This window comes from Strix aluco, chromosome 1, assembly GCF_031877795.1.
Source record: "Strix aluco isolate bStrAlu1 chromosome 1, bStrAlu1.hap1, whole genome shotgun sequence".
Classification (NCBI taxonomy): Eukaryota; Metazoa; Chordata; class Aves; order Strigiformes; family Strigidae; genus Strix; species Strix aluco.
Window position 1 is genome coordinate 91,915,878 of NC_133931.1, and position 23,874 is coordinate 91,939,751.

Here is a 23,874-nt window from a genome sequence, read left to right on the forward strand (position 1 = left end):
CTCAAATGTGAGGACAGAGGATGAACAAGCAATTAAGTTTTTACACAGCTAATTATTATGACAGGGGATTTGTGGAATAAAATCACTAGATTAAAATATTATTAACAAAAAACTAAAGAAAAATTGAAGGGGAGCTTCAAAAATTTACTGGAGCTATGCCACAAGAGCTACAACAAAAGCTACCTGCTCAAGAATAAAAGAAACAATGTTTTGATAAGAAGTATCTGTTGGAAAAGCAGCATAATAAGAAACAAAACAGTCCACACCAAGTTCTTGCAATAGTTTACGTAAGTTACAGGAATGGTTTTAAGTCAACCATGATTACTAGGATGAATCTGGTTAAGACCAAAAACATGTATGGAAGCTAATCATGAAACAGGTTTGTCATTCTGGAGGAAGGAAAGAGTAAACAGCAAGATAAAGATGTTCCTGCATATTTCAATAAATTCAGAACTATTGGAAAGCTTCCTGTCAAGATAATCCTCACAAATAACATGAAAAAAACCCCATCAGAATATATTATTAGGAAGATGACTAAATAAACACAAAAGGTAGATCAAAATGCCTGACCAGAGAACATTCAACAGTTTCTTTGCTTCAGCTGAGAAAAAGAGCAAACTATGATCAGAGACCCCTGGCTGGAGCACGAACAAAAGCCAATTCAAGAGTATCTCCCTCAGCTACATGTGTTCTGCTCCACTAATTAAAAACCAGCATATTCAAAGACCAGCAAATAGTTTGAAAAACAAAACCAACCAAACAAAGAGCTTACAGATTTGTACGTTTCTGTTGTGCTAGAGAATGACAAAGCCAAAAGGTAAATCAGGGAAGAAACAAGACTCTGGAATTTGAGGTCAGTCAGGCAACATGGGAAAAAAAATATAACAAGTTAAGTTTACTGAGCTTTTCTAACCCTATGAGTATATGCATTGAGACATATACCACAAGTGACAGCAAATCCAAAGTTTAATGTCAATGTGAAGAAACCATCTGTGAAGAATACAACAAGCACAAATACAACTGATTTAATTGAAAAACTATTTTACCCACAGGAAGGAAAATTACATTTTTTTATATTGTAGTCAGAGTAAGGAGTAACACCAGAAGTTAGAAAAAAAATTTGTAAGCTAACTAGCCAAAGATGAGTCATACATCAAACCTTATGAAAAATGTACAACTAATTTATCCAGTATTTACAGAGGTTTTGATTATGTAAAGCAAATATAACCTTTCATACATTTTTTTTAGAGTATTTTCAATTAACACTGAAAACTAAAATGTAATTTTGCGGCCTGCTCCCCGCCCCCCCTCCCCTCCCCATTTGGCCATCATCTATTCTGGGATAATTTAGCTAGGAAGCTCTGTGATATATATTAATTTATTCCCATTTTACAAAGACAGCAAACCAAAAAGTTGTCCTTGTAGCTGCAATTCAAAGCAGCAATGTTTATTTGGAATATATTTCTAAAAACAACTTTAAACATCAAACATTAATGCTTCTGTTACAGATGTCATCCCACAACTGAGCAAGCAGCAAGATGTAAATTTAAAACATACAGTATACTTTTTTCTACATTAGAGATTACACAGTTAAGCTTATGGAAACCCATAGGACAAATCAGCCTACAACCAAAAAAAAAGTTCCTGAGAGTTTTAAGATTGCAGTACAGACTCATTTTAAAAAAGGTCAAGAGACAAGTACTTCGGATAGTAGCTTCAAACCTCTGAGTGAGAGCTCTGCCAGTATGTGGCTTACTTCTAAACTGTTCACAAGTGGCAACTACAAAAAAGCAATCCTGTTGCAACGAAGATTAAGTTTACTAACCATAGTTGCCTGCACCTACAACTGGAATTCCTGCGTGCCCTGCCCCTCCCTGCGCCCCTCCCCCCCCCCAAGGTCCACAAAAAGTCTTGCAGTCCACCGATTCACATTTACACATTCCAACGTAAGACAAAGGTAAAGCTGTAACTGAACCATTTCGGAAAGAATGTTTCATCATGTTAGTAAACAAAAGCTCAGCACCTTGCAGATCAAATAATTTTTAACTACATATTTTGTTTAGCTGTTAAAACATAGAAACCAAAGTCTAAAAAAAAATCAAGCAGTAAATACTTGATGAAGAAATACTCAAAGAACATAGCTGATGTTGTACTATAACATTTTACTTCATTTAAGTCCAGCAAATTTCACCCACCCTATGATTTATAAAGTACACTAAATATGTACATAAAGGAAACCAAACCCCATCAAAAGACGATCATGTGCATATGTACATACAACATACACACAAAATGTGCAAATTTCTTTTAATGCAAGTTAAACAAAGCATATGCAGGATAGAGTTGTACAATGATAATGGAACAGAGTATTCTAAGGATCCTAATGATGTTTGTATCTACAGCCAGTGCAAACTTACAAGGCACAAACTCAATGGTCACACTGTAGTGTTGTAAGTTACATTCAGGCACATCTCAATTTGTAGTTCTTCAGAAAAAGATCAATGGAAGTGCTACTTCTGTACTAAAGTGTCAGCCTTCTCTCAAGTTTAAGCACTAAACTGATGTAACCTATCACAATAGTTATCAGTAGGGTTCCAAGTTAATTCATCACTGGAAAGTCTATGGCTAAAACATCTGTTATACTTTCCTCATGTGAAAGTATGCTATTTCCCAAAATACCTCCCATACATTCTCCAAAGACTACCTATACCTTGCCAGCCTTGACATGTGGAATATTACTAATGCTTTTTTCTAACTTTCACCAAACTCCTTCAGAAAGTAAATCCAGATTTAAAAAATTTAAAAAGACAGCAAAGTACCTTACGAGATATTTGCATTTAACAAACTTTTGCTAAATTGCATAGTGACAGTGTGTATCAGCTAGTAATGAGTTAAAAACAAAAGCTTGCTGTTTAAGGCAAAATTTTAACACAGCATAGCAGAAAAAGCCAAATACCAGCTCCATCTAAACAAAGTACTGGCCCATGTAGTCTTATCCTCACAGTGTTTTCTTTCTTACTTTCATAGCAAACCCACACTTGCAGTATGCTTGATTAGAAAATTTTGGTGCATTTTTCTGAATGAAATGAGAGCAATTAATATGTAGGCTGATTGATACTGAAAACACCCAAGAAATATGTTCTCTTCCACCCCTCAAAAAAGGGGTTTTTGAGCCTACTGGGAGTTTAAAACTCATTTGTACCCAGGTCTAATATAATACCTAAAACTGAACTAATAATTTAAAAGTTTTCTAGTATTTAATAGGCATTACCACATCACTTTGCTGTCTCACCCTAAAATTGTATTTTCATATTATTTTTCAATAGAAGACATTTAATAGACATCTGAAGAAAACAATACAATACAAAAGCTTAATGGTCTTTGCAAAAGTATCTTCTATTCCTTTTGCAAAGTAAGAAAGGAGTGATTTTATTGGCATTTATTTGAGGTGCCATCAATAAAGACACAAGAATACTTAAGAAAGCAAAAAAGTTCTAATGCTCCACATATATCTTTGGTTTAGCCTTCCTGACCGAAGTCTTCTGTAAACTTCTTTAACTTCTCCAGGTCCTGTTCATTAACTGTTGGTTTTGTGCTAGCTAGCGACCTGAGCATATCGGACTGTCAGGAAAGAAAAGAAAACAAGTGTTCTCAGAAACGAGTACCACTGCTAACAATCTTATTGCCAAGACAATTATGCATTAAAAAGCCCACTAAACCAAGGTGACCACAGGAGCGCCTATTTACACAAAACTAAGCAAGCCTAAACACTTCTGCACAGAGGCAGCATTTTATCCCTGTGAAGACAGACACCCGTCAGTGAGTTTTCTAACAATGAAACCACCACCTCAGGTTTAGGTTTAAGCTACCCATCCACTCAAGTTTTATTCATCTCTTTACTGAAAAGAACTGAACTTCCGTTTTATTGTCAGTTACTATTTTCAACCCATCTTTAAGTACAGCACTTTTAAGTGGAAAATAATCAGATGTTCCCATGTACTCTTCATAGTCCAACAATATAGAACAGTAGTTTGTGATTCATCTCTAGCAAAGTTTTGCTGTTCATGACAGGTAATTTCTGTCCCTTCGATTCAGTCAATTTCCTAGATAACTATTCAGATACTAGAAAATGGAGTTCAGAAAAATCGCAGGTCTATGAAGTTGAAAGCAGCAGTTAGAACACCCTATGAATAAAAACGGGCAAGAAAACTAACCAAGTCCTAGCCAGAGGCAACTGAAAAAAATAGGTGCCTAACACCTCATATTACTATAAAATTATGGGTTAACCCAAAAGTTAATATCATGATTTTCTAGACTTGACATGTGTCTCATCAGACTAGAGATACCCTGCTTAGAAAGAAATAAAACCTGATCTTTTTAAGGGCAAGAACTGGTTTTGGACACTGAAACAACCACCTATGCAACTACAGCGCATCAGAGCCCAGGTAGCATTAGGAGCACACAAGGAATTGTTATGTTTAATTCCAGGAAAGACTGATTAAAAATCCTCTTAGACCATGCAGGCAGAAGTTTTAGGGCAAGTCTGCACCTGCATATATCCTTCTGTGCTTCCTCAGTATGCAAATATGCATAGAAAATTCTTTTCTGAAATATAGCGGTGGTTATATTTACAAAGCGGTGCCTACTGTTTTAGAGGTTTGTGATCCCCATGAAATACACTGATTTCTTTCATTCATTACAGGACTGTTTGCACACAAAAAGTGACAGGAGCAGAGATTTGTTACCGAGTCCTTCCTTCAAACATTGTACTTAAATTCAGAATCTTTTGTTGCTCTCGGGGAAAAAATAAAGAATGCGTGTCCACCAATTTTTTTTAAGCAGTGAACTAAAATTTCAATTTGTCTTAAAATGACATCTTTTATTCCCTAGACTGAAGCGAGTATTTTGACATGCATAAAGAAAACAGCTGAAAGAGCTGTATCACCTGTGATGAAATTTAACCAAAACTACCATTATATCCGCCATCCTTCTACATTTTACTGTTTATGCTTGTATTTGTTTCGTGGGCAATATTTACCTACAGCACTTCCCAATTTACACTGAATACAATTTTCCAGTATCAATGCTACAGAGTGACAAGAAGGAAGCATATCATGGGGCAGGGATCCCAAAGGTTTTCAATCAAAAGACAAGTGTAAGAACAGTGGAAGAGCCAGATGCTCTCTATGGACAATAAGAAAGAAGTGCTTATCAGGGATAGAGAGCTGGCTTTTTCACAAGCATGCTGTACTGTAGCGCTGTATGTTGGAAAGTCAAATGTTATCTGGTATGTCCAGCACTTCTGAAAACAAACAACTCATTCAATTGCCTTGAATAACCATTTGAAAAAGAGTCTTTGCAGATCTCTGAAATGATTTTAAGGTAAAGCAAGAAAGAAATGTTACAAAAGAACACCTACCATGCAAACTTGAGGCTCCAGTAATTTATCACCTGGAACCTCCATCCATGTCATTTCTATGGCTTCAGGATCACCTGGAGAGCAAGGGGTGAACAAATCTACCATCGTATTTGGATTAGACACTGATGGTCCTTTTACCTAAAAATAAGAAAATACTCAGCTTATAGGAGTTATAATTTTAAAGACAAAACCCAGAAGCTGAACAGCACCTTTAGAGCAAAAAACATTCCTTGATTTCATGCAGATGCCTCACCCATAGGGAAAACACATCCTGTGAAAGAGAAGTTGTATAAATGTACTGTCATCGTTCACTTTGAAAACACGCAGCTGTGGTCAGATACTGAAATCCACAACAGGTCGAATCCCAGGAGCTGCTTCCTCCTAAGGTTGAGGATTTCTGTGGAAAACTAACATGCCAGGAAATCTAGCTGGCGAAGACATCCGTTCTAGTCCCTGGTCACTTCGGGAGTTCATTCATCACTGGTTAACAGCTTTCTAAAAACCCCTCCTTAGTTACCCTTGAGTGCCCCTCAAGTTAGGAAGTCAGAGATGGCTTTTCAATCTTTGAGGTACTGTACTACAAAGATCTGAGCATCTTTTCTGACACCACCTCAGCAGCACTGGATAGAAAACAGGGCCATCTAGTGGGAGAACAGAAAGAATCCTTTTTTCCCAGACACACGGGTAGACCCAAAAAAGCCGCACCAGGTGTGTCTGTTCCCTTTCTGCAACACCTTATCTGGCCACAGTTTTATTTTCCTTGATTGTTACCTGAACCATCGCACATTCACAGGAACTCAAAACATGTGCAAAGATTGAAAGACCACACACTAACTGGCTGTTTTTAACAGGAGAGAACTGGATTTGCTATTCCAAATTGCACTTAAAGCACAATGCTGGAGAGCACAGATTGTAATATTCAAAATGCACTCTTAATTGTTTCTTATGACAAACCTGTATTATTACATAGAGCAAGGAATGATTTACAATGAATTAGTAATAATTGAGGAAAGCACTGTTTAACTGGGCCAAGTTGTCTGTTATGATGCAATAATAAAGCTAAGATTCTGCTTACAAAAATAGGAAATCACATCCAATTAATGTACTAACAACAGAAGTGGAATCAACTTAGCTTATGTCAGAGCCCTCAAAGTAGTGGAGCTGTGGAGGTTTTATCCTTCCCTTTTTGGGGCAAAGAGAAGTAAGTAGTAAGAATTCCTTTTGGGTTGCTCCACAAACTGACAACTGAGGTTATTTCATGTAATTTTCCAAGTTTCTTCCAAGGAACACAAAGAGCCTATCTTCAATTCAAAATAACTGTAGCTGTTCAGTTTAGGGCCCTTAACCTTTTTATGTCAGGCTTAGTTACTAGTAAAAAAAATTGTAGTTGTAACTGAGATGATGAACTGCTGCTGCCAACAGTCGTTGGTACGTATCTCTTGTCAGCTTAGGACCCAAACTTTTTCCTACCTTACCCAGCCCCACACCTGCTCTTTTGAGGAGCAACAAATGAAAGCTTCCCTTTACAGCAGCAAAAACCTTTGCAGAATACCTTGACCTACCTTTACCCAGGATATATGAATTTTTGTAAAATCAAAGTTTGCAGTAAAAATGTAAGCAAAAATTACTTTTAGTCTGGGTCTACTCTAAAAAAATACTACACAGGAAAAATATAATTTTATTTAACCAGTACACTTGCATGTATTTGGAACTCTTTATAACCATTGATAATATTATCACACTTTTTTTGCCATTGAAGAGCTTAATAGTTTCTAGAGAACAATTAAATTGAACAAGACCCATATGTGCAAATTCTCTGGGGAGAAAAACACAAACCCACTCTCCAATTTAATGGATTTAGATTGGTGATAAAGAACTCTAGTTGGTTCTTTGTCAGATAAAGTTTCTGAGATCCAAACATTTAGAAGAAATGGTTAAGGCAGTATATAGTATGTAGAGGTAACTGCAAGGTAAGCCAAACAATACAGTTTCAATAGTCTCTTTAAAGTGCACCTAAATAAGCGTAAACTAGTTTTCACATTACAGCAACATCCACAGGATGCTGCATGCTGTCCACACAATGAAACATAGACCTTGCTCAGTTGTCTTGCATCTTTACTACTGTCGCAAGTAACATTGCAAAGGTTTTTACCAGAACTTTACAAGAACCTTAATTTTTCAGTTCAAAAAATATGCCAAGTAAGCAGAATGAGCATAATTGTAACCCATCTGTGCCCACATGGACAAGGTTTGCATTTATTTAAACATGCTAGAAAAACATGAACCATGTAACTTGCACGAGAAAAAGACCACCTTTGTAACAGTCCCATTTAAGTCAAACTTCAAACTGAATCGTTTTAACACTAGAGACATAAAGAGTCATCAGAGCTTGGATTGTGCAGCATGAATACACAGAAACTAGCTCCACCAGACTTATGGCAGAACTTGGGGTAGGGAGGTGGGAGGCTGGGGGAAGGGAACTAATAAAAAAAAAAAAAAGAGGAGGAATACCCAAGTTCTCTCCTAGTTGATAAAAAGGATGTTTATAAGCGTGCAATATTACCCAAAATCAAATTCACTTTACTTGCAAAGAATTTTCAAATTAATATAGTTCTCAGAGATGAAGTAACAAAAAATTTTTGATTCCTACTTACTTTTTTAAAGTGAGTAGCTGATTGCACTTTTCTAACAGGCTGCATCAGTGCATCACGTACAATGATGCTTATATCTGCACCAGAATAGCCATCAGTTCTCTTTCCAAGCTCTCGATAATCTGATTCTGTTAGGAGATTTGGAGTTGACCCAAGATGAAGTTTGAACATTGCAGCCCTGGCATGGTCTTCAGGTAAAGGAATATAAATACGCTTCTCAAACCTGGTTTAAAAAAAGAAAAAACAAAGTGTTCCACGGATGCTAGCTCATGCAGGTGCACAGTGGAAAGCTTATGCAAATAACTATATAGCTTGTTCCTAACAATATCAGAAAGAAGCAGTTTCAGTATTATAAACCTTAAAAAAAAAATAATCTAGAGGCAAATATTCAACAACCTGTTCTCATAAATAATACTGTAGGTAGCATAAGCTAACATCCAGAATATAACAACTACTTCCCTTTCACGACAATGATCATCTCTTCAGACTGAAGTTTTCCTAGATTCTCTCCAGCTGAGCGCGTGTTTTAAAGGCTTTTTCCCCCTCAATTTTTTCTTTTAAGTGTTGAAGTGTATTTGAACACTTTTCACACACAAAGAACTGCCTGACAACAAGCTGACACATACCCGCCCTGTGGGCAGGGACATCTTTCACTAGACCAGGTTGCTCAAAGTCCCATCCATTTCAATGATGGGACATCCACAACTTCTCTGGGCAACCTGTTCCAATGTCTCACCACCCTCAGCATAAAAAATTTCTTCCTTATGTCCGATCTAAACCTACCCTCTTTCAGTTTAAAACCATAGCCCCTTGTCCTGTCACTACAGGCCTTGGAAAAATCCCCCCAAACATCTGCCTTACTTATAAGCCCCCTTTATAGGCTCAAGGTCTCCTTGGAGCCTTCTCTTCCCCAGGCTCAACAAATCCAACTCTCCCAGCCTGTCTTCACAGGAGAGGTGTTCCAGCCCTCTGATCATTTTTGTGGCCCCCTTCTAGACCCACTCTATCAGGTCCATGTCTGTCTTGTACTGTGGACCTCAGAGCTGGAATTCCAAGAATGAGGTAAATGTGTTGCTTAAAATTTCAAGTCTAAATTCCTCTCACACAAAACTATAGTCATACAGGTTGGAAGCGATCTCTGGAGGTCACCTGGTCCAACCCCCAATCAAAGTATGGCCAGCTTGAATAAAAGTCAGTGACAGTCACAAAAAAGTAATGTTTCTTTAGTCTACAAAAGTGACCATTATTCAAGCTGTGTCCTCATCACAACATAATAATGTTTGTCACATAGCTGTATTTGTCCTCTGCAGCTCAAAGAAAGATCCAGCTAATCATATACAGGTATGGAAGCCCTTTATCTACAAAACAACAGTTAAAACATGCACTGAAAGATCACCAAATTATGCCTGATCAGTAGAAAAACATGGTGTTTCTGTGTAACATAAGGCTGTATTTCCAAGAAAGAACTCAAGCTACTCAGGTTTGTTGACAACTGAAAAGGAAAGCTCTACCCACTCTTGCCCTTCTGAGGTATGTATTTTGTAACTTGTTCCCCAAGTCCACCGAAAAACCAACCAACAAGGAAACAGAACACTTTTCTGCTTGCTCAAGCACAATGATCTAACCAAGAAATTAAATAAACTATGAGGCCAATATAAGAGTGAAAGAACCTACCTCTTTAAAGGGGCAAGGGGCTATTAATTTAGCGCAGTCCATCTCGTGGAATTGCATTGTAGAACATCAGCCATGTCTGCAAACATGAGCTGGATTACTACCCAAGGTAGTCTCAGACTGAACCCTCACAACAGTTGCAAATTTCATACCATGAAAAAAATGCCATCATACCTTCTCCTGATAGCAGAATCCAAAACCCAGGGTATGTTTGTTGCTCCTAATACCAAGATTCCTTCATTGTCAACACCAACTCCTGTATCAGGGCAGAAATCATTTCACCATTTGGATGATAAACAGACTGTTTTAAAATGTCGCCAAAATTTAACAGGGTGGAACTGTGGATCTTTTTAGTGTTCTCATACAAGCTATGCTTAAAATACGTATCTTAATTCCTTTGACTGATTCTAAAAACCAAGTAAACTTACCTTGCATCTGGACTAGAAATTCTGTTTTTATCCGTCTAGCAGCCTCACTTTCATTTTCACTTCTTGACCCACAGAGGGAATCTATCTCATCAATGAAGATAATAGAAGGTTTGTTTTCTCTGGCAAGCTGGAACAAGTTTTTCACTAATCTTAAAAAAGGAAACAGCTTCAGTTATCTTAATGATTACACCAGTAAAAGCACATAACTTAAGATTATGATACAGTCACTTCCTTTAGAGAAAGCTAAAAAAAAAAAAGTATTAACATTAACATAAAGCTACTCAAAGATACAACATTCTTTCAGCTCCAAGATTCAGCATTACACTGAGTGAGATAGCCCAGCATAAAGGGAGATGAAACATTTGAGAGTACTCCAGGCATGGTTTTGCAAGAAAAAGCCCTTTCCCAGTTTACATTTCTACAAGACAGCCTGGACTATACAAAACCACCACTCTAGACAGATTCAAAAGAACATGGCTTTCTCTTATTTAACATTTGTAACCTATTCAGATTAACTCTGGAGATTTTGCAAGAAAGAACATGTACATTTACTTTACACAACTTCACTAAATACTTTTTATACAACAAGAAAAGTTGGTTTGCAAAAAGCCCCCAGAACCTAGCCATATCTTATTAATGCATTTTACTAAGTTAAAAAGAAAAATAAATAGGAACATGCTGGGAAATTTTTCACATTACCAGCACTAAACCTCAGACAATAGTCCCAAATAAAGTAAAACAGAAAAAATGCCAAGCTGGACTCCAGTTCTGTATTCCTTTTGCAACAGAAGAAAAGCAGCTTAAGGTTTCCAGCTTTTTGGGGAAAAAAAAAAACAAAACAGTTCAAACACTTTATCTAATGGCCTTTCTTCCTCATCCTATCAACTTTAAATAGCATTGCTCAGTTGTCCCACACTTCAAACTATTAAAGCATGGTTTTGACAAGTATTCTCATCATCATATGAAAGTCCTTTCTGTATAAACCCAGAGCTTTCTCTTAATTCAGGAAAACTTCCCTGGAAGCCTAGACAAATTCCTGCACTTCTAAACTGCAGCCAACATGTCACTTGAGGCTTCCTTGTCTTCTTCACTATCACACAGTAACAAAGAAAGAGGTGGCATGGGGAACCATGACATTTTCTGTCAGGGCTGTTCCTTTCCTTCAACCTATTTTTGCAAGTCTCTTATGTCTTCCAGATTTTGTCTGAAATCAGGATAAAAAAACCCCACCTCTGTGCGGACAAACAAAAGCCATGTGTCTGCCAGGACAGAGGAGTGGGAGATGCCAAGAGGCAGAGTACCCCAACACTTCAGACTGATGTAGTGTGCAATCACAGCTGAATTTAGAAGGGGAATGAGTTCCATGGTGCTCCCAGAACCTTTCTGAGCTAGTCTTGAGCACGAAGAAAGGTCCAGTTGCAGCAGGATAAAATGCAGCACATGATGGTATCTTTACATGGCACTGCAGCATGAAGCATAGAAACACCTGAAGTTTTAAAAAGACATGACCCTTCCCTCAAATTCAATTTCTTTACAGCAACTTATCTAGCTCTGTATTAATTTCTTCCTGCCAATGCTTTCCTGGGCCTCTGGCAGCTCCAACTTACTTTTCACTTTCACCTAACCACTTTGAGACAAGGTCAGAGGAAGATACTGAGAAGAACGTAGAGTTGTTGGCTTCTGTCGCCACAGCTTTTGCTAAATAAGACTTTCCTGTTCCTGGTGGTCCAAACAGGAGAATCCCTCTCCAGGGTGTTCTCTTTCCTGCAAGAGAGAAACCAGCAGTCTTCAAAATACTGTAGGAAGACTGAACCTGTTTTTCTGATGAAGCGCCTCTAAGTTGCTCAGAGGTTTTCCACATCTACCCATGAAAATTCTGTCAGATGGATCAATCTCTTTGTTAAGAGCTCAGCTTGAGTCTCCGATACATTGACATAACACTCAGACCCCAGTGCTGGTCCTGACTGGCCAATAGCAAATAAATTCTGTAATTCTGACCTGTAAACAGGTGCGGAAATTTAATGGGCAAGATCACTGCTTCTTTAAGTGCTTCTTTGGCACCTTCGAGGCCAGCAACATCACTCCATTTGACATTTGGTCGCTCCATAACAATTGCTCCTATAAGAAAAGATTGTGAAAAGATACATGCATCACTAATTTGCACAACTCCGATAAATTCCATTTTTGAAAAATTAATTAAGAAATCCATGCTCGTATCCATACTGAATAAAAACAAGGCATTTCTAAGGAGATACAAACACTGAATACTGTTAGTCAAATGGATGTTATTCCTACAGGAATCTGTCATGTTGTTTTACCACAATAAACCATGGATAACCAGAATACTGGTTAGTTAGAAGAACTAGAGTTAGTAGAAGTTCTACAAAGGTCAAAGCCAGTCCATAACTGACCAGCAAATGTGCATTTAGTAGTCACAGAGGAGTACCTTCTCTAATAGGTACCCAGGCACCATCTCCTTACTAAACCACCATTGTACTTCCCAAAAAGTTTGAAATTTCATTTTAAACAATGGAAGCAATGTAGCTGCACTAGCCCAGGATTTGTAAGATTCTCCAGCAGATGAAATAACTTGTTGAGTATCTCCAGATGTGCAGCAAACAATTGGATCTTCTAATGGTAAAGAGCTTTGAGACAGAGCGCTGAAAGCATCAGAAAGGTTATATGGAGACTGCCTAGCTGCAGAAGTAGTATCTTCTTGGTCTAGCTATGTTCTCTCAAAGTTTATCACCAAGTCTCATCTTAGTCAACAAGTTAAGCTTGATTTAGCCAACGGAGCTGTAATTTCGCCTTCTCTTCAGACTCCAGATCGGTTAGTCTGACATACCAAAATGATTTTGTCTTGACTACTTTTAGATGGGACAACTTCAATCTGAGCTAACTGAATATTAGATCTCATAATCCTAGCCAAGGCAAATCCAAAAGGTAAGAGAAATTTCCTCAGATGAACAAATGCCAACCAACCCCATGCTCATCTAATTACTGAAACACACTGAAGTTTCGGTTGCCCTATTTCTCTACAAGGGGCTTTCTACAATTTCACAACTGGCTTTCACCAGCCATTTTCTTGACACTTTCACCTTATGCCTTCAGAGCTCTATGAAGTAATTTAAGGCTTTTTTTCCTTCTACAGAATTGAAAATTTACTGTTACTCACTGGCTAATGAACAAAGCAAACTTATTTACTTTTTAAGTATCTCCTTTGAGATTTTTTTTTTTTCTTTTGCTGCATTCCTTTTCTATCAGATCAAAATGAACAATGTCAGAACAGGTAACAGTTCAGGTAGGAAGAGAGGATTATTTCAAAGACATACCATGGTAACTGAAAACACTGCACTGTAAGAGATTACCTGTACCAAGACAAAAACGGAACTGGAATTGTAGGCTTCCTAATTTTGTAGGTATAAATTAATAGCTGGAAGATTAAGCAATAGAGTGCAAATGGCCTTTAAAATTCTAAACAAGAGTACATGACAGTAGACCCACAACTACTATCCAGTCTGAATGTTACTTATCACTTCTCCCACAATAAGCCATGTTACTATTATAATTAAAAACTTGATAAATACCCACAAATGGGGAAAGTTCCATAAGACAAAGTCAGCTAGGAGTAATAAGGCAGCAAAATTAAATACAAGAAATTTCTGTGGCTGTTGTGGGAAGTAAAATGAAAGTGAGTAATCTGAAGGCTGTCCAGATCTTGTATTACCTTAGTAAGAGACTCCTGTGTTAAGTTTAAAGGTACCAAGGACCTCACACTTCAGACTTTCAAGCAATCAAATGTATAAGCAAGAACACTGTCATTTTATAGAAAGTATCAAAGAAGTGGTGGGTGCAAGAATCTATTTCTTCAAGTAAGAACTGAAGGTCAGATTCACGTGGGAAGAAACAAAGTCTTTATAGTGAGACACAGAGTCCAACGTTCATCATTTTTCTCATTTTAAAATACAAGAAACTGTCCCATATAACTGTGCAAAGGATTAAATAAATGTGCAGAGAAGTAGAAAAAGCATGATACAGTTTCCAAATATGAATCAAATATGATATGATTCAAATAGGTTCTGAAATTACACAGGCAGAGAGATCTGGTAAATGTGTTTGATCTTTGTTACACTGAAAAATAGGGGGAGAACAATGAAGTTTCTTCAGATCCATAAGCACTTTCTGGCAGGGAAGCTCTGCACAGTTCTTCACAATTAAAGGGTAATAAATATAAAACAAAGCCTCTTTTTTTTATATCTACAAAACTACTGGTAGCTGCTATACATTGTATCACTGATTGTATTCAGCATTTGAGTTCAAAACCCCAAACTATTATGTTACTCAACTGGGAAAGCATCATGACTGCATATGAGAAAATGCCACCCGTTACCATAAACAGGCAAGAATCCATGTTCTCAACTCCTAAACTTGAGCACAAGCTTTTTTTATGAGAATAGTCCTGCTTACACACTAAGCATTTGTATGATGTTTGTTACCTTAGCCTCTAGGCAATACTATAATGCACTTAAAAGTAAAAAATACTGATTCAGTTTAGCCAACAGCTACCTGGGATCTTGCAACTTCTCCCATTGGAAAATGCTGTCCTGATAAATGGTACAATTTTAACATGAAACACAGGGTACATTTCAACATAGTTACTGTATAATTTTATGGCACACAAACTCATACTTCCATAAAGGCTATACTTTTGTATGTGAAGAATACATACTAGTTGATCCACTTATAGGCAGTAAGTTAATCCATAACATTTAGGTGGCAAAATATATAGGAATTTGCTTGACTGAAGTCACCCCTATTTAAAGAAAAGGATGCTTCAAAATTACCTTGAAGTTGATTCTGTAGTTTCTTTTTTTCAGGATCCTCTGACTCCCCTTCCCCATCACTGTCATTCCTGATTTGGAAACAAAAAAAAGTGTTGAAATACAGTAAAAGAGCCTGCTGTCTTAGGATAAAAATCAGAATGCAAAAAGCAGAAAAAACACCAGTCTGAAGAATGAAAGAAACCTTGAGAGACTTTCACATCTCTACAGGTTTACATCATTGTACGCCTGCTTTTCTACACCATGTTCTTTCTAATTCACCCTCCTCACCATTTCAACTTCCTCTTACAGGTCTGAGCCCTCTTAACACACTTCTCCTAAAGACTGGCTCAAAGCATGTAAACAAAAGCCCTTGTGCTGAGCAACATGGAAATGCTAAAATAGTTCTATTTTTAGACATTGACACTTGTTCCCTATCTGGAATTTTAAAAGGACTTGGTCAATTCCATCTAGTACTATGAAACTCTACACCCTTGGTCTTGTCAGAGCAAAGGAAAGTGGAAGTTAAAGAAGGGAAAAAAAGAGACTAGATAAAGAACAACTGGAGCAGAGGTCATGAAAATACACGTAACCTCTATGATATTACCCATTCCTTCTACTATAAACCAGCAGAACACAGTACAGCTCAAAAAATGACACTGATGAGACAAGTAGACAATGAAGGAGACTGAAAATCAGGTGAAGTTTCAAAAGACAACTGAGCAAACTAGCTGTTCAGGACTGCCAAAAAGGACAACCCCACCAAAAGGTATCATTCTGAACGCTTCCTCCCTCCTATCCCCATAAAGGCAGTAGCAAATGCAAAAGAGGCGTTGCTTGTTCAGGTGGCTCTACTTGTTCTGCTCTCTGATATGCAAAATAAAAAGCAAACCTAATAAAAGGAAAGCAGAGCAAAGACTAGGCAGCAGCAAGGCATCAGAGCGAATCAATCCATCTTGCAGTACTTCACCCTACAGAGAGCTTTGCACCTCTTATCTAGTGTGACACAGATCAAACTTGGGCCTCAGTAATCATCAGTCTGAATTTATTTTCTAGTTAGTATTTAAATGTAGAAAATTTTAAGAGTCATCGGGCTCACTGCCATTAAGCAAGATAAACATGTGTTAGTCTGAAACAGCTTTCATTCTTCAGTGAATCTCCTATGCAAATGTTTGCACACTTCAGTAAACAAGCATAGAAATGCCCATGCTGCTAATTCATGTTATTTTTCTTTTATTAGCCCACTGTATTTCAGCATTAGCAGTCATCTGAAGCATTTGAAAAACACTAGTTAAAATGATCTCTGAAGAGTTGAATTTTAGAATAAGCTGAGTTCAGGAAGTATTTTGCTTTACCTTCTCCAAAAACATACCCTTTTCCATCAGTAGGACCAGACTCTTTAACTGGTTTTGGTGCAGTTTTTTCTCTCTTTTTCAGATATTCTTTCAGCTTTTCTGCTCTGTCCAAGTATTCTGTACATTTCGTTCTAATGCTCTGTTTTGCTTTATCACCCTGTGCTTCATCTAAGAGTTTGAAGAGAAACAATGCTTTGTTAACAGCAACACACATGTGCATCAATCAGAAAATAAGACTAACTGTCTTCTTCATACCTTATCAATATACCTCTCTCAGTGCTCACCACATAACCAAATACCTCAACTACTTATTTTTCCACTCTACCATGGAAGGAAGCGACAGGAAGGATGTCATCACCTACCAGAAATCAAATATACAGCTGAACGATTGCTTTGGCTTAAAATTTGACTGTAAAGGATTAAGGACAATGGCACTGGAAGCTCTTCTGTCAGCCTTTCAAGTTTCTATACATTGTCTTAATAACTCCTTTTCTGAAATAGCTCATCAAGAAGCTGCTTGTGCTAAGCAATTTTTATTTAGAAACATACTTTGCTTTTCCATAGGCTGCTAATTTTAAGAGATGTTCGCATCATAAAGAAAAAAATACATAAAGCATTTGAAAGAGTTAGGTATGGTTCAACAGTCACACTATTCTCTTAGTCACTATTACAGTATTTCAAATCAAAATTTAACATGTTAAGTTTGTGTGTTAAGTTTCCAAAAGTACATTAGTATTGTTAAAAGCACAGAAAAGTGATATTCTGATAAAGGTTGTAAGATATAAATGGATAGGAAGTGATAAACAGAAATTATCCTAAGTGACTCTAAAGAAAATAGTGTTTTTCTTCAAATCAGGGAGATCTGTAAGTGCACAGGTGAGCAACCCTAGCCCTAGATTAGGGCTGTGCCTACATTAAAAAAGCCCACTCCTTGTATACAAACACTGGACATGACACAAAAAGTACACAGAAGTGTGAAAAGGCATAAAATAATGAGAATATGGAAACTGAAGAAAAATTACAACATATAAATCCATCTCATATGTTTTGTTGGCCAAGATGAACAGCAAGACTTTGACATTAAGGAGCGAAAAATGCCAGCAGAGAAGTTGTAGAGAGGCAAGTGGCATGAGTTAAGAAGCAAAAAACGCTCCCTAGATACAGCAAAGGCTTCTCGTGTAACACGTGGTTTTCAGCACAACAGACATACAGGGATCCCTGTACTTATTGTCACATTTCCTTGTGCAGTGGCCAGCCTGAAACATCGCCACAGAATTACAGAACAGAGACAGCAACCCCCTGCCTCCCTGTCTCAAAGAGCTCTAAAACAAAACACAAGTGAAAAATAATCTGATTTCTTATGAGAACAGAGCAAGCACACAACACAGTAAAGGCAAAAGCTGCAAAATATATGACCTCAAACTACAATTAGCAAGTATCAACTGATGATGAAAGAAAAATTTAAATACCAGTGTCAACTTAAGAGATTACCCTCTGCAATTTGACTACTAAACTCTACTTAATCATCCAATACATTACACTTACATTTAACAACATGGAGAAAATACTGCACAGCGTGTTGGTACAAGCGGAAGGCTTCCTCATAGTTTCCTGCTTTATCTTCTTGCGCTGCCTTGCTAGCAAGGTCTATTGCTTTCTGTAACACAAACAAATAATTAAGTGATACACGAGAGCATTTTGCATCATCAAAGAGACATTTAACCTGTTGCTCTGACTATTTTTGGATGCCCAGTTTTTCTGCTATTCAACATTTACCCCAAAAAGTTGAAGGCAATTGATTGCAAGTCTTAGGTGGTGCTTTGTATGTGGCAATATTTCCACCCTTTTATGAACAGTGATTAACAAACAAAATTTACTAGCACCCAGAAAAGGGTGAGAACAAGTTTCTGTATACTAAGTTGGAACTACTACTGGTTTGTCTATGCAGTTTTCCTTACCAATCTTTGCATTTATTATGGAAAGACTTGGAAATCCATTCAACGTTTTTTTTAATCACAGACCTAGACACTTTGAACTATGACTGATGACATCAGCAAACCCTGTCAATAGCAGTGTCTATACAGGAAGTACGTGACTGTAATGTGGTGAAACTAGCACTATCACTCTTCCAACCCTATGCCGGGAGACATCTTCAAAGACTGACTATTTGTTTGGCTTTTCTAGGAGGATTTAGGTTCTCAATATCCAAGTAAGATATTTTAATTAGCACTCCAGTGGGAGGGGAGAAAAAAACCCCACCAGAAAGAGAATGTACCCAAATCATGAGCATCAAGAAAAGTTCTAGAAGTTATGGATGGATTTTTAATTTATTTGTTGAGCTAATAAAACTGTTCCAAATAAAACTGACTGATCTAAGCCATTGTATTGCATACAGTGGCCTGTGGATTTATTGGTATCACCGTTATTCCTTTGCTCTTAAGTACTTATTACCTTTTATTACACTTCACTCCTCAGAATGCCTATACCACTTCAGGACAATTAAAACAGTCTGTCTGAACGACTAGTTCATGTAAGTTTAAAAAAGGCAGCTGATTAGCCGGAGTTAACCAACACTAACTAAATCTTCTATAGCCCCACACATATTTTTCCATATTCAGTCAACTTCTTTTCCTAAACATTGTTAGTATGCTCAGGATGGTTATCGTAATGTCAGGGAGCAAGGTGGAGAGCTTCAACTGCAGCATGGAGTTTTCACTAGACATTCCAGTACAGATAATCTTGCCACTATCTGGACATTCTGATCTGTGTTTCAGGCAAAGCAAAGCTAGTAAACAGTAGCCATGAAATGGTAAGCAGCAAAATCTCTCATTCTATAGCTTTGTGTTGTTGTCATGGAAGCAAAGATCATCTCAACAGATCTACCTGAAATCAAAGAGCAATTTATTTAAAAGCAATGATCCAATAAAGCAGAATCTATGGCTCTGTTCTGGCAAGTGTTGGAACACTGTAAGCATCTGTTTCTTTGGAACAGAACTTAAGTCTATCCTTTTTGGAGAGATCATGAGCTGATAAGCAGTTTACCACGTACAAATGGGCAGTCTCCTCCTTGCTGCTCACTTTGTGCTGGCTCCATTAGGCCCCTCCATGCACCATTTAAATCCAGCAAAAGAGCAAAAATTAACCCAAAAAATAAGTTAACTTTCTTCTTAAAGTTAAGTCTCTGTGACTTAAATTACCACAGAACAGTCCAATGATTCCTGGATCCAGTATAACAAAGACAGCGATACAGGTGACACTAAATCCAAAGAATAAATGGCAAAGACCACCTGCTAAAATGGAACTGTGAGAAAACAGGGCATGTTGCAGTCCTGATCCTCTGAAATAGAAGTCTACATCATGTTTTGACTGTTTTTGGTATATTCTGGTTTTGTAAGTACCTAAAGACTATTACTTGGGTATTAGATTCTCAGCTCTAGCACTTCATTACATCAGCTGGCATCTTAGCCTGTTACTGTGATGAACACTGCTATCACACAGGAAACAATTTATTAGAAAGCTGTATGAACTAGGGCATAGATGACCAGTTCTAACTATCCATAAGGCACAAACTGTATTTACCACGCTATAGTTTGATGAACATCACCCTCAGAAAGAATGTCAGCTTAGACAGGTTTCATTCCCTTTCTGCTTATTCTAGACCCTGTGGTATCTCCCCTAGCTTGGCCAGTATAAGCATTACATGGCCGTAATGAGATCACAGAAATGATGAGGGTTCAAACAGATGAAGAAAAAATGTCTACTTTTGACACAGGTCATTTCTGGATCTGATTTGCCAACCAGCCACAGAACCAACTATACAGTCCCAGCTGAGGGCTAACACAAATTGAAAAACAGCAGTCAAAGACTTCCTGCAGTCAGTACTCTTAAAAGAAACCTAAGCCAAACACTGTGCGTCTAGACCACAAGAGGCAACAGTGCTTCCCAGGTGGACACCGGGCCCCGCAGCTCCAGCGTCCCGCAGGGCTGGTGCGACCGTCTGCCCGGCAGGTCCCCGCCCCGTCCCCAGGAACTCAGCGCCCGCCGCCAGCAGAGACCGGGGCTGATGAGGGGGTTCGCCTGTGGCCTCCGTTACTTCCGAGCCCCAAGCCGAGTCCCCGCGACACTCCCTTGTGGCCGCGCCTACCGACAGAGGCAGCCCGCGGCTCTCCCGCCGGCGTCCCCGGCCCCGCGAGCGGGAGGCGTTTGCGCTCCCTGTCCCCCCGCCCCGCCCGCAGGCCCGGCCCGGGACACCCCACGGGCGGGCAGGCGGCGGGGGCACCCCAACCCCACTCCCTCCTGCTCGCGGCTCCCCGACCGCCGCCACCGCCGCCCGCCGGGCCCGCCCCATCCCGGGCAGGGCAGGGCCGGGTCGGCGCCGCTCTACCTGCAGGTTGCTGGTGGTGCCCGCCATAGCGGAGCGGTGGAAGGAGACTGGAGAAGAGAGCGTAGGCCCGCGGGTGCCGGTGGCGGAGCCGAGCTCCCCTCCCCCGCCGCCCACAGAACCGAAACCGCGACCTCCACCGGCCGCTTCCGCACCCCCAACACCGATAGACACACTTCCGCTTCCGGGCGCCGCCTCGCGCGCCTGACTGAGGTCAGTGCCGTGCGCCGCGCCGCGCCGCGCCCCGCCCGGAGCCCCGCCCCGCCTCGCCCGGAGCCCCGCCCCCCGCCGCGCTTGCGTGCCTCCCTCCCTCACAGCTACAAAAAGCTTTTGAGTTGATGTTTGCATTGCCTTTATCAAATGTTAAAAGGTTGTTGCTAGGGTAAAGTTAATTTTTTCCCCTCTCACGCTAAGTTTAAGAAATTTTCTTACATCTCTACCCTGCCCTCTCCCACAGTTTGGTTGCCTTCAGCGGCACCATCATGTGCGTAATCTGATACAAACGCTGAATACTTTTCTTCACAGAACCAGCTCTTAATAAATTCGGACACAGTCATGAGCAGTCACGTGTTACTCACCTGTGGGTTAGTAATAAAACTCAGGTAGTGTGCGATGCCTGCAGAGAGTATGAAGGAGGAAGTGACTCAGAACACATAGCAAATTATAAACCAGTTTTGTAAAGTTGACTTGCTGCATGGATTTATGAACGTGTGCTAAATTACTGCCATACCCCTCACCGTGCTACTCTAATTCCTTTAGGGCAAAGAAGGAGTATCTGGGAAACTTCACTGGACTAATAAGCCCCATTCTTCCAACTACCTCTAAGCAACCAAAATGCAAGTTTGACTTAATAATTTCAGTGTCACTTTTTGATTTTGTTTTGTAATAAAATAGTTCATGGAACCTTTTTGATACTGTCACTAGGCTGCCTATTCTGGGCAGAGGGTAAAAGGCGCATCCACAGTCACCCCTATACCTGGGAAGGTTGTGGTAATTGCTTCCTCAAGCCATCTGGTTGGCAGTTTATTTTGGTAAGTGTCCTCATATATCCACATGTAGGAGGATGCTTTGATTGATTTTTGGGCATGGTCAGTAGCTGTTCTCCTTGGCTGTATTGCAAATGTGAAAAGACATGATGTACCAAAGATCAAGTCATGTAATCAGACTTGGGGAATGAGATGGTAAAGAAAGATGGTGGAGAAAGTGCGGTTTATTGAGTTTGTCACAAAAGACAACTGAAAATGTCTAAGCGACGGGAGAGCTGATGATTTCTAAAGGAAACTTATAGCTGTGTTGTCCTCGGGATTCAAGCACAGCATCGATGGTGTGAAGTGCTCAGGAAAACTCTGTGGGTCAAATCACGTATATCCATTTCTTTCTTATTCCATCTTCAAAGCCTGAGGCAATAACATCCTTTTTTACCCTTCCACTGTTTATTATACCATCATGGAGCCTTTGGTCTACTTTTAACCTCCTTTTTATTTAAAACACCCTACTTCCTTGGGGATATAATTTCCCTTCTGCCTTTACCTTCTCATTCTGATTAGCATAATAGAGTATTCTTAGATACGTTCCTGTCGCTAATATTTCTGGCTCTGTCATCTGTACCTATGATTTTAAAATCTGTAATGTTATATTTAGCTTTTAGAGACCAATAAGTATGTCACAGGCATGTAAGTAGTAAATGCCTCTTCAGTCACACTGAACTGGCTTCTGAAACTCCAGAAAAACCAACTAGTTTCTGCAAATGTGAATGAGATTAAAAAAAAATAATCAGAAGAGTCACCTGTGTCTTTACAGATAACAGGCTAAATCTTGCACTCCTTCCTAAGTCTTACTCATACAGTATTCCTACTGTAATTCAACTTTGCAGCTAGTTTTGCCCAAGGAAAGACTGGCTGAATGCTAAGTAATGACATCAAGATTAATTTCTGAGAAGCTAATGAAGTGTCACGTCAAGGGTATTACTTCAATTTGAGGGACAAGTACAGTCACATTATCTAATACTTCCCAGTGCTGAAGTTCCTGTGTTATCATATTCTAAAAATCCATATCATAATGACTGTGTACAACTAAGTGTACCAAAAATAAAACATATTAAAGATGTTGATATAGGTACTTACTGGCCTCAGCTAAGCCCATCTCCTAATTGCCTGGGGCGTTGTTACTCACATTGCTATGATGTTAGGTGGCACAGGCGTGCATGATCTCCCATGTTTCTTGAGGCTGAGTAAGCTGTCATAGAGAATGCTTCCTGCTACCAGCTCTTGGCATGGAAGGAAGGGGTCTGCACTGCACGTTGCATGAATGCCTTGGGCCAAGAATAGATGGATGCATCAATAAAACAAGTCATGTCTACAGCACGGCCCGGCCTCATAGCTGTGATTCTCCTCCACTGTGGCAGCTGAGAGGTAGCTAGAGATAATTCGTGTTAGTATCAGAGACTTCCGTATTAACTAGATGAAAAGAGAGCCATGCCATAAGGGAAATCACTGCCTTAGAGAACTTAGACAAGGCAGAGAAGAAAGATAGAAAAATATAACTTATATTTTTCTATATTTTTCTACCTGATGAAATGATGCAGAAAGATCAATCTGACCTAGGTAACAAAGGCTGTCAGTAACAAAACTAGCAAGTAAAATTCAGGGTGTCCAAATCCCATTATGTTACCTTGATCCAGTTTGGTGTACGCACAGTGAGCTCTCATACACCTGACACTGGACCTCCAATGGACGTGCAGTGCAGCTGTGCTGAGTGTAGGCAGTCAGTCTGGCTGCATGGCCTGCAAGCCTCCTCTGCACTGAGAAACACGCTGGGCCAAAAAACAGGAGCACTGCTGTTCTAAGAGATCCAAGCCACCAGCTGTCCTCGGGAACGTGTTCGCCTGTAACATAGTGCCTGTGGGAGTATTGCTGCTATGGTATTCCCAGGTGGATGGCTGCCATCCATAACCACTTTAGTAGCACTGAAACCAGCATTGTGGAGGAGGGCTGTGTCCTATGAGCCCTTATTTCTAATGCACTCAGGACTCTGGGCATAAGAGAGGGTATTGTATATCTGTGGAGCCCAGGAGGAAAGGTGTTAAAGCTTTACTCAGGACAAGAAAGACTGAAGCCAAAATAAAGCCATGTTACATCTATGGCACTAGA

The 23,874-nt window shown here is 39.3% G+C and overlaps 1 protein-coding gene across 1 annotated transcript; it reads right to left on the reverse strand.

The window, feature by feature from the left end:
- Nucleotides 1–1,413: 1,413 nt before the first annotated feature.
- VPS4B (vacuolar protein sorting 4 homolog B) lies at nt 1,414–20,913 on the reverse strand. Its single transcript, XM_074826924.1, has 11 exons — nt 20,729–20,913; nt 17,890–18,001; nt 16,362–16,512; nt 15,014–15,081; nt 12,168–12,287; nt 11,777–11,933; nt 10,170–10,318; nt 9,916–9,997; nt 8,074–8,293; nt 5,420–5,557; nt 1,414–3,621 (listed from the first exon to the last, which is right to left on the reverse strand). Exons 1-11 carry the CDS (start codon nt 20,753–20,755, stop codon nt 3,520–3,522), a joined length of 1,326 nt encoding a protein of 441 aa, XP_074683025.1. The 5' UTR covers nt 20,756–20,913; the 3' UTR covers nt 1,414–3,519.
- Nucleotides 20,914–23,874: the final 2,961 nt, after the last annotated feature.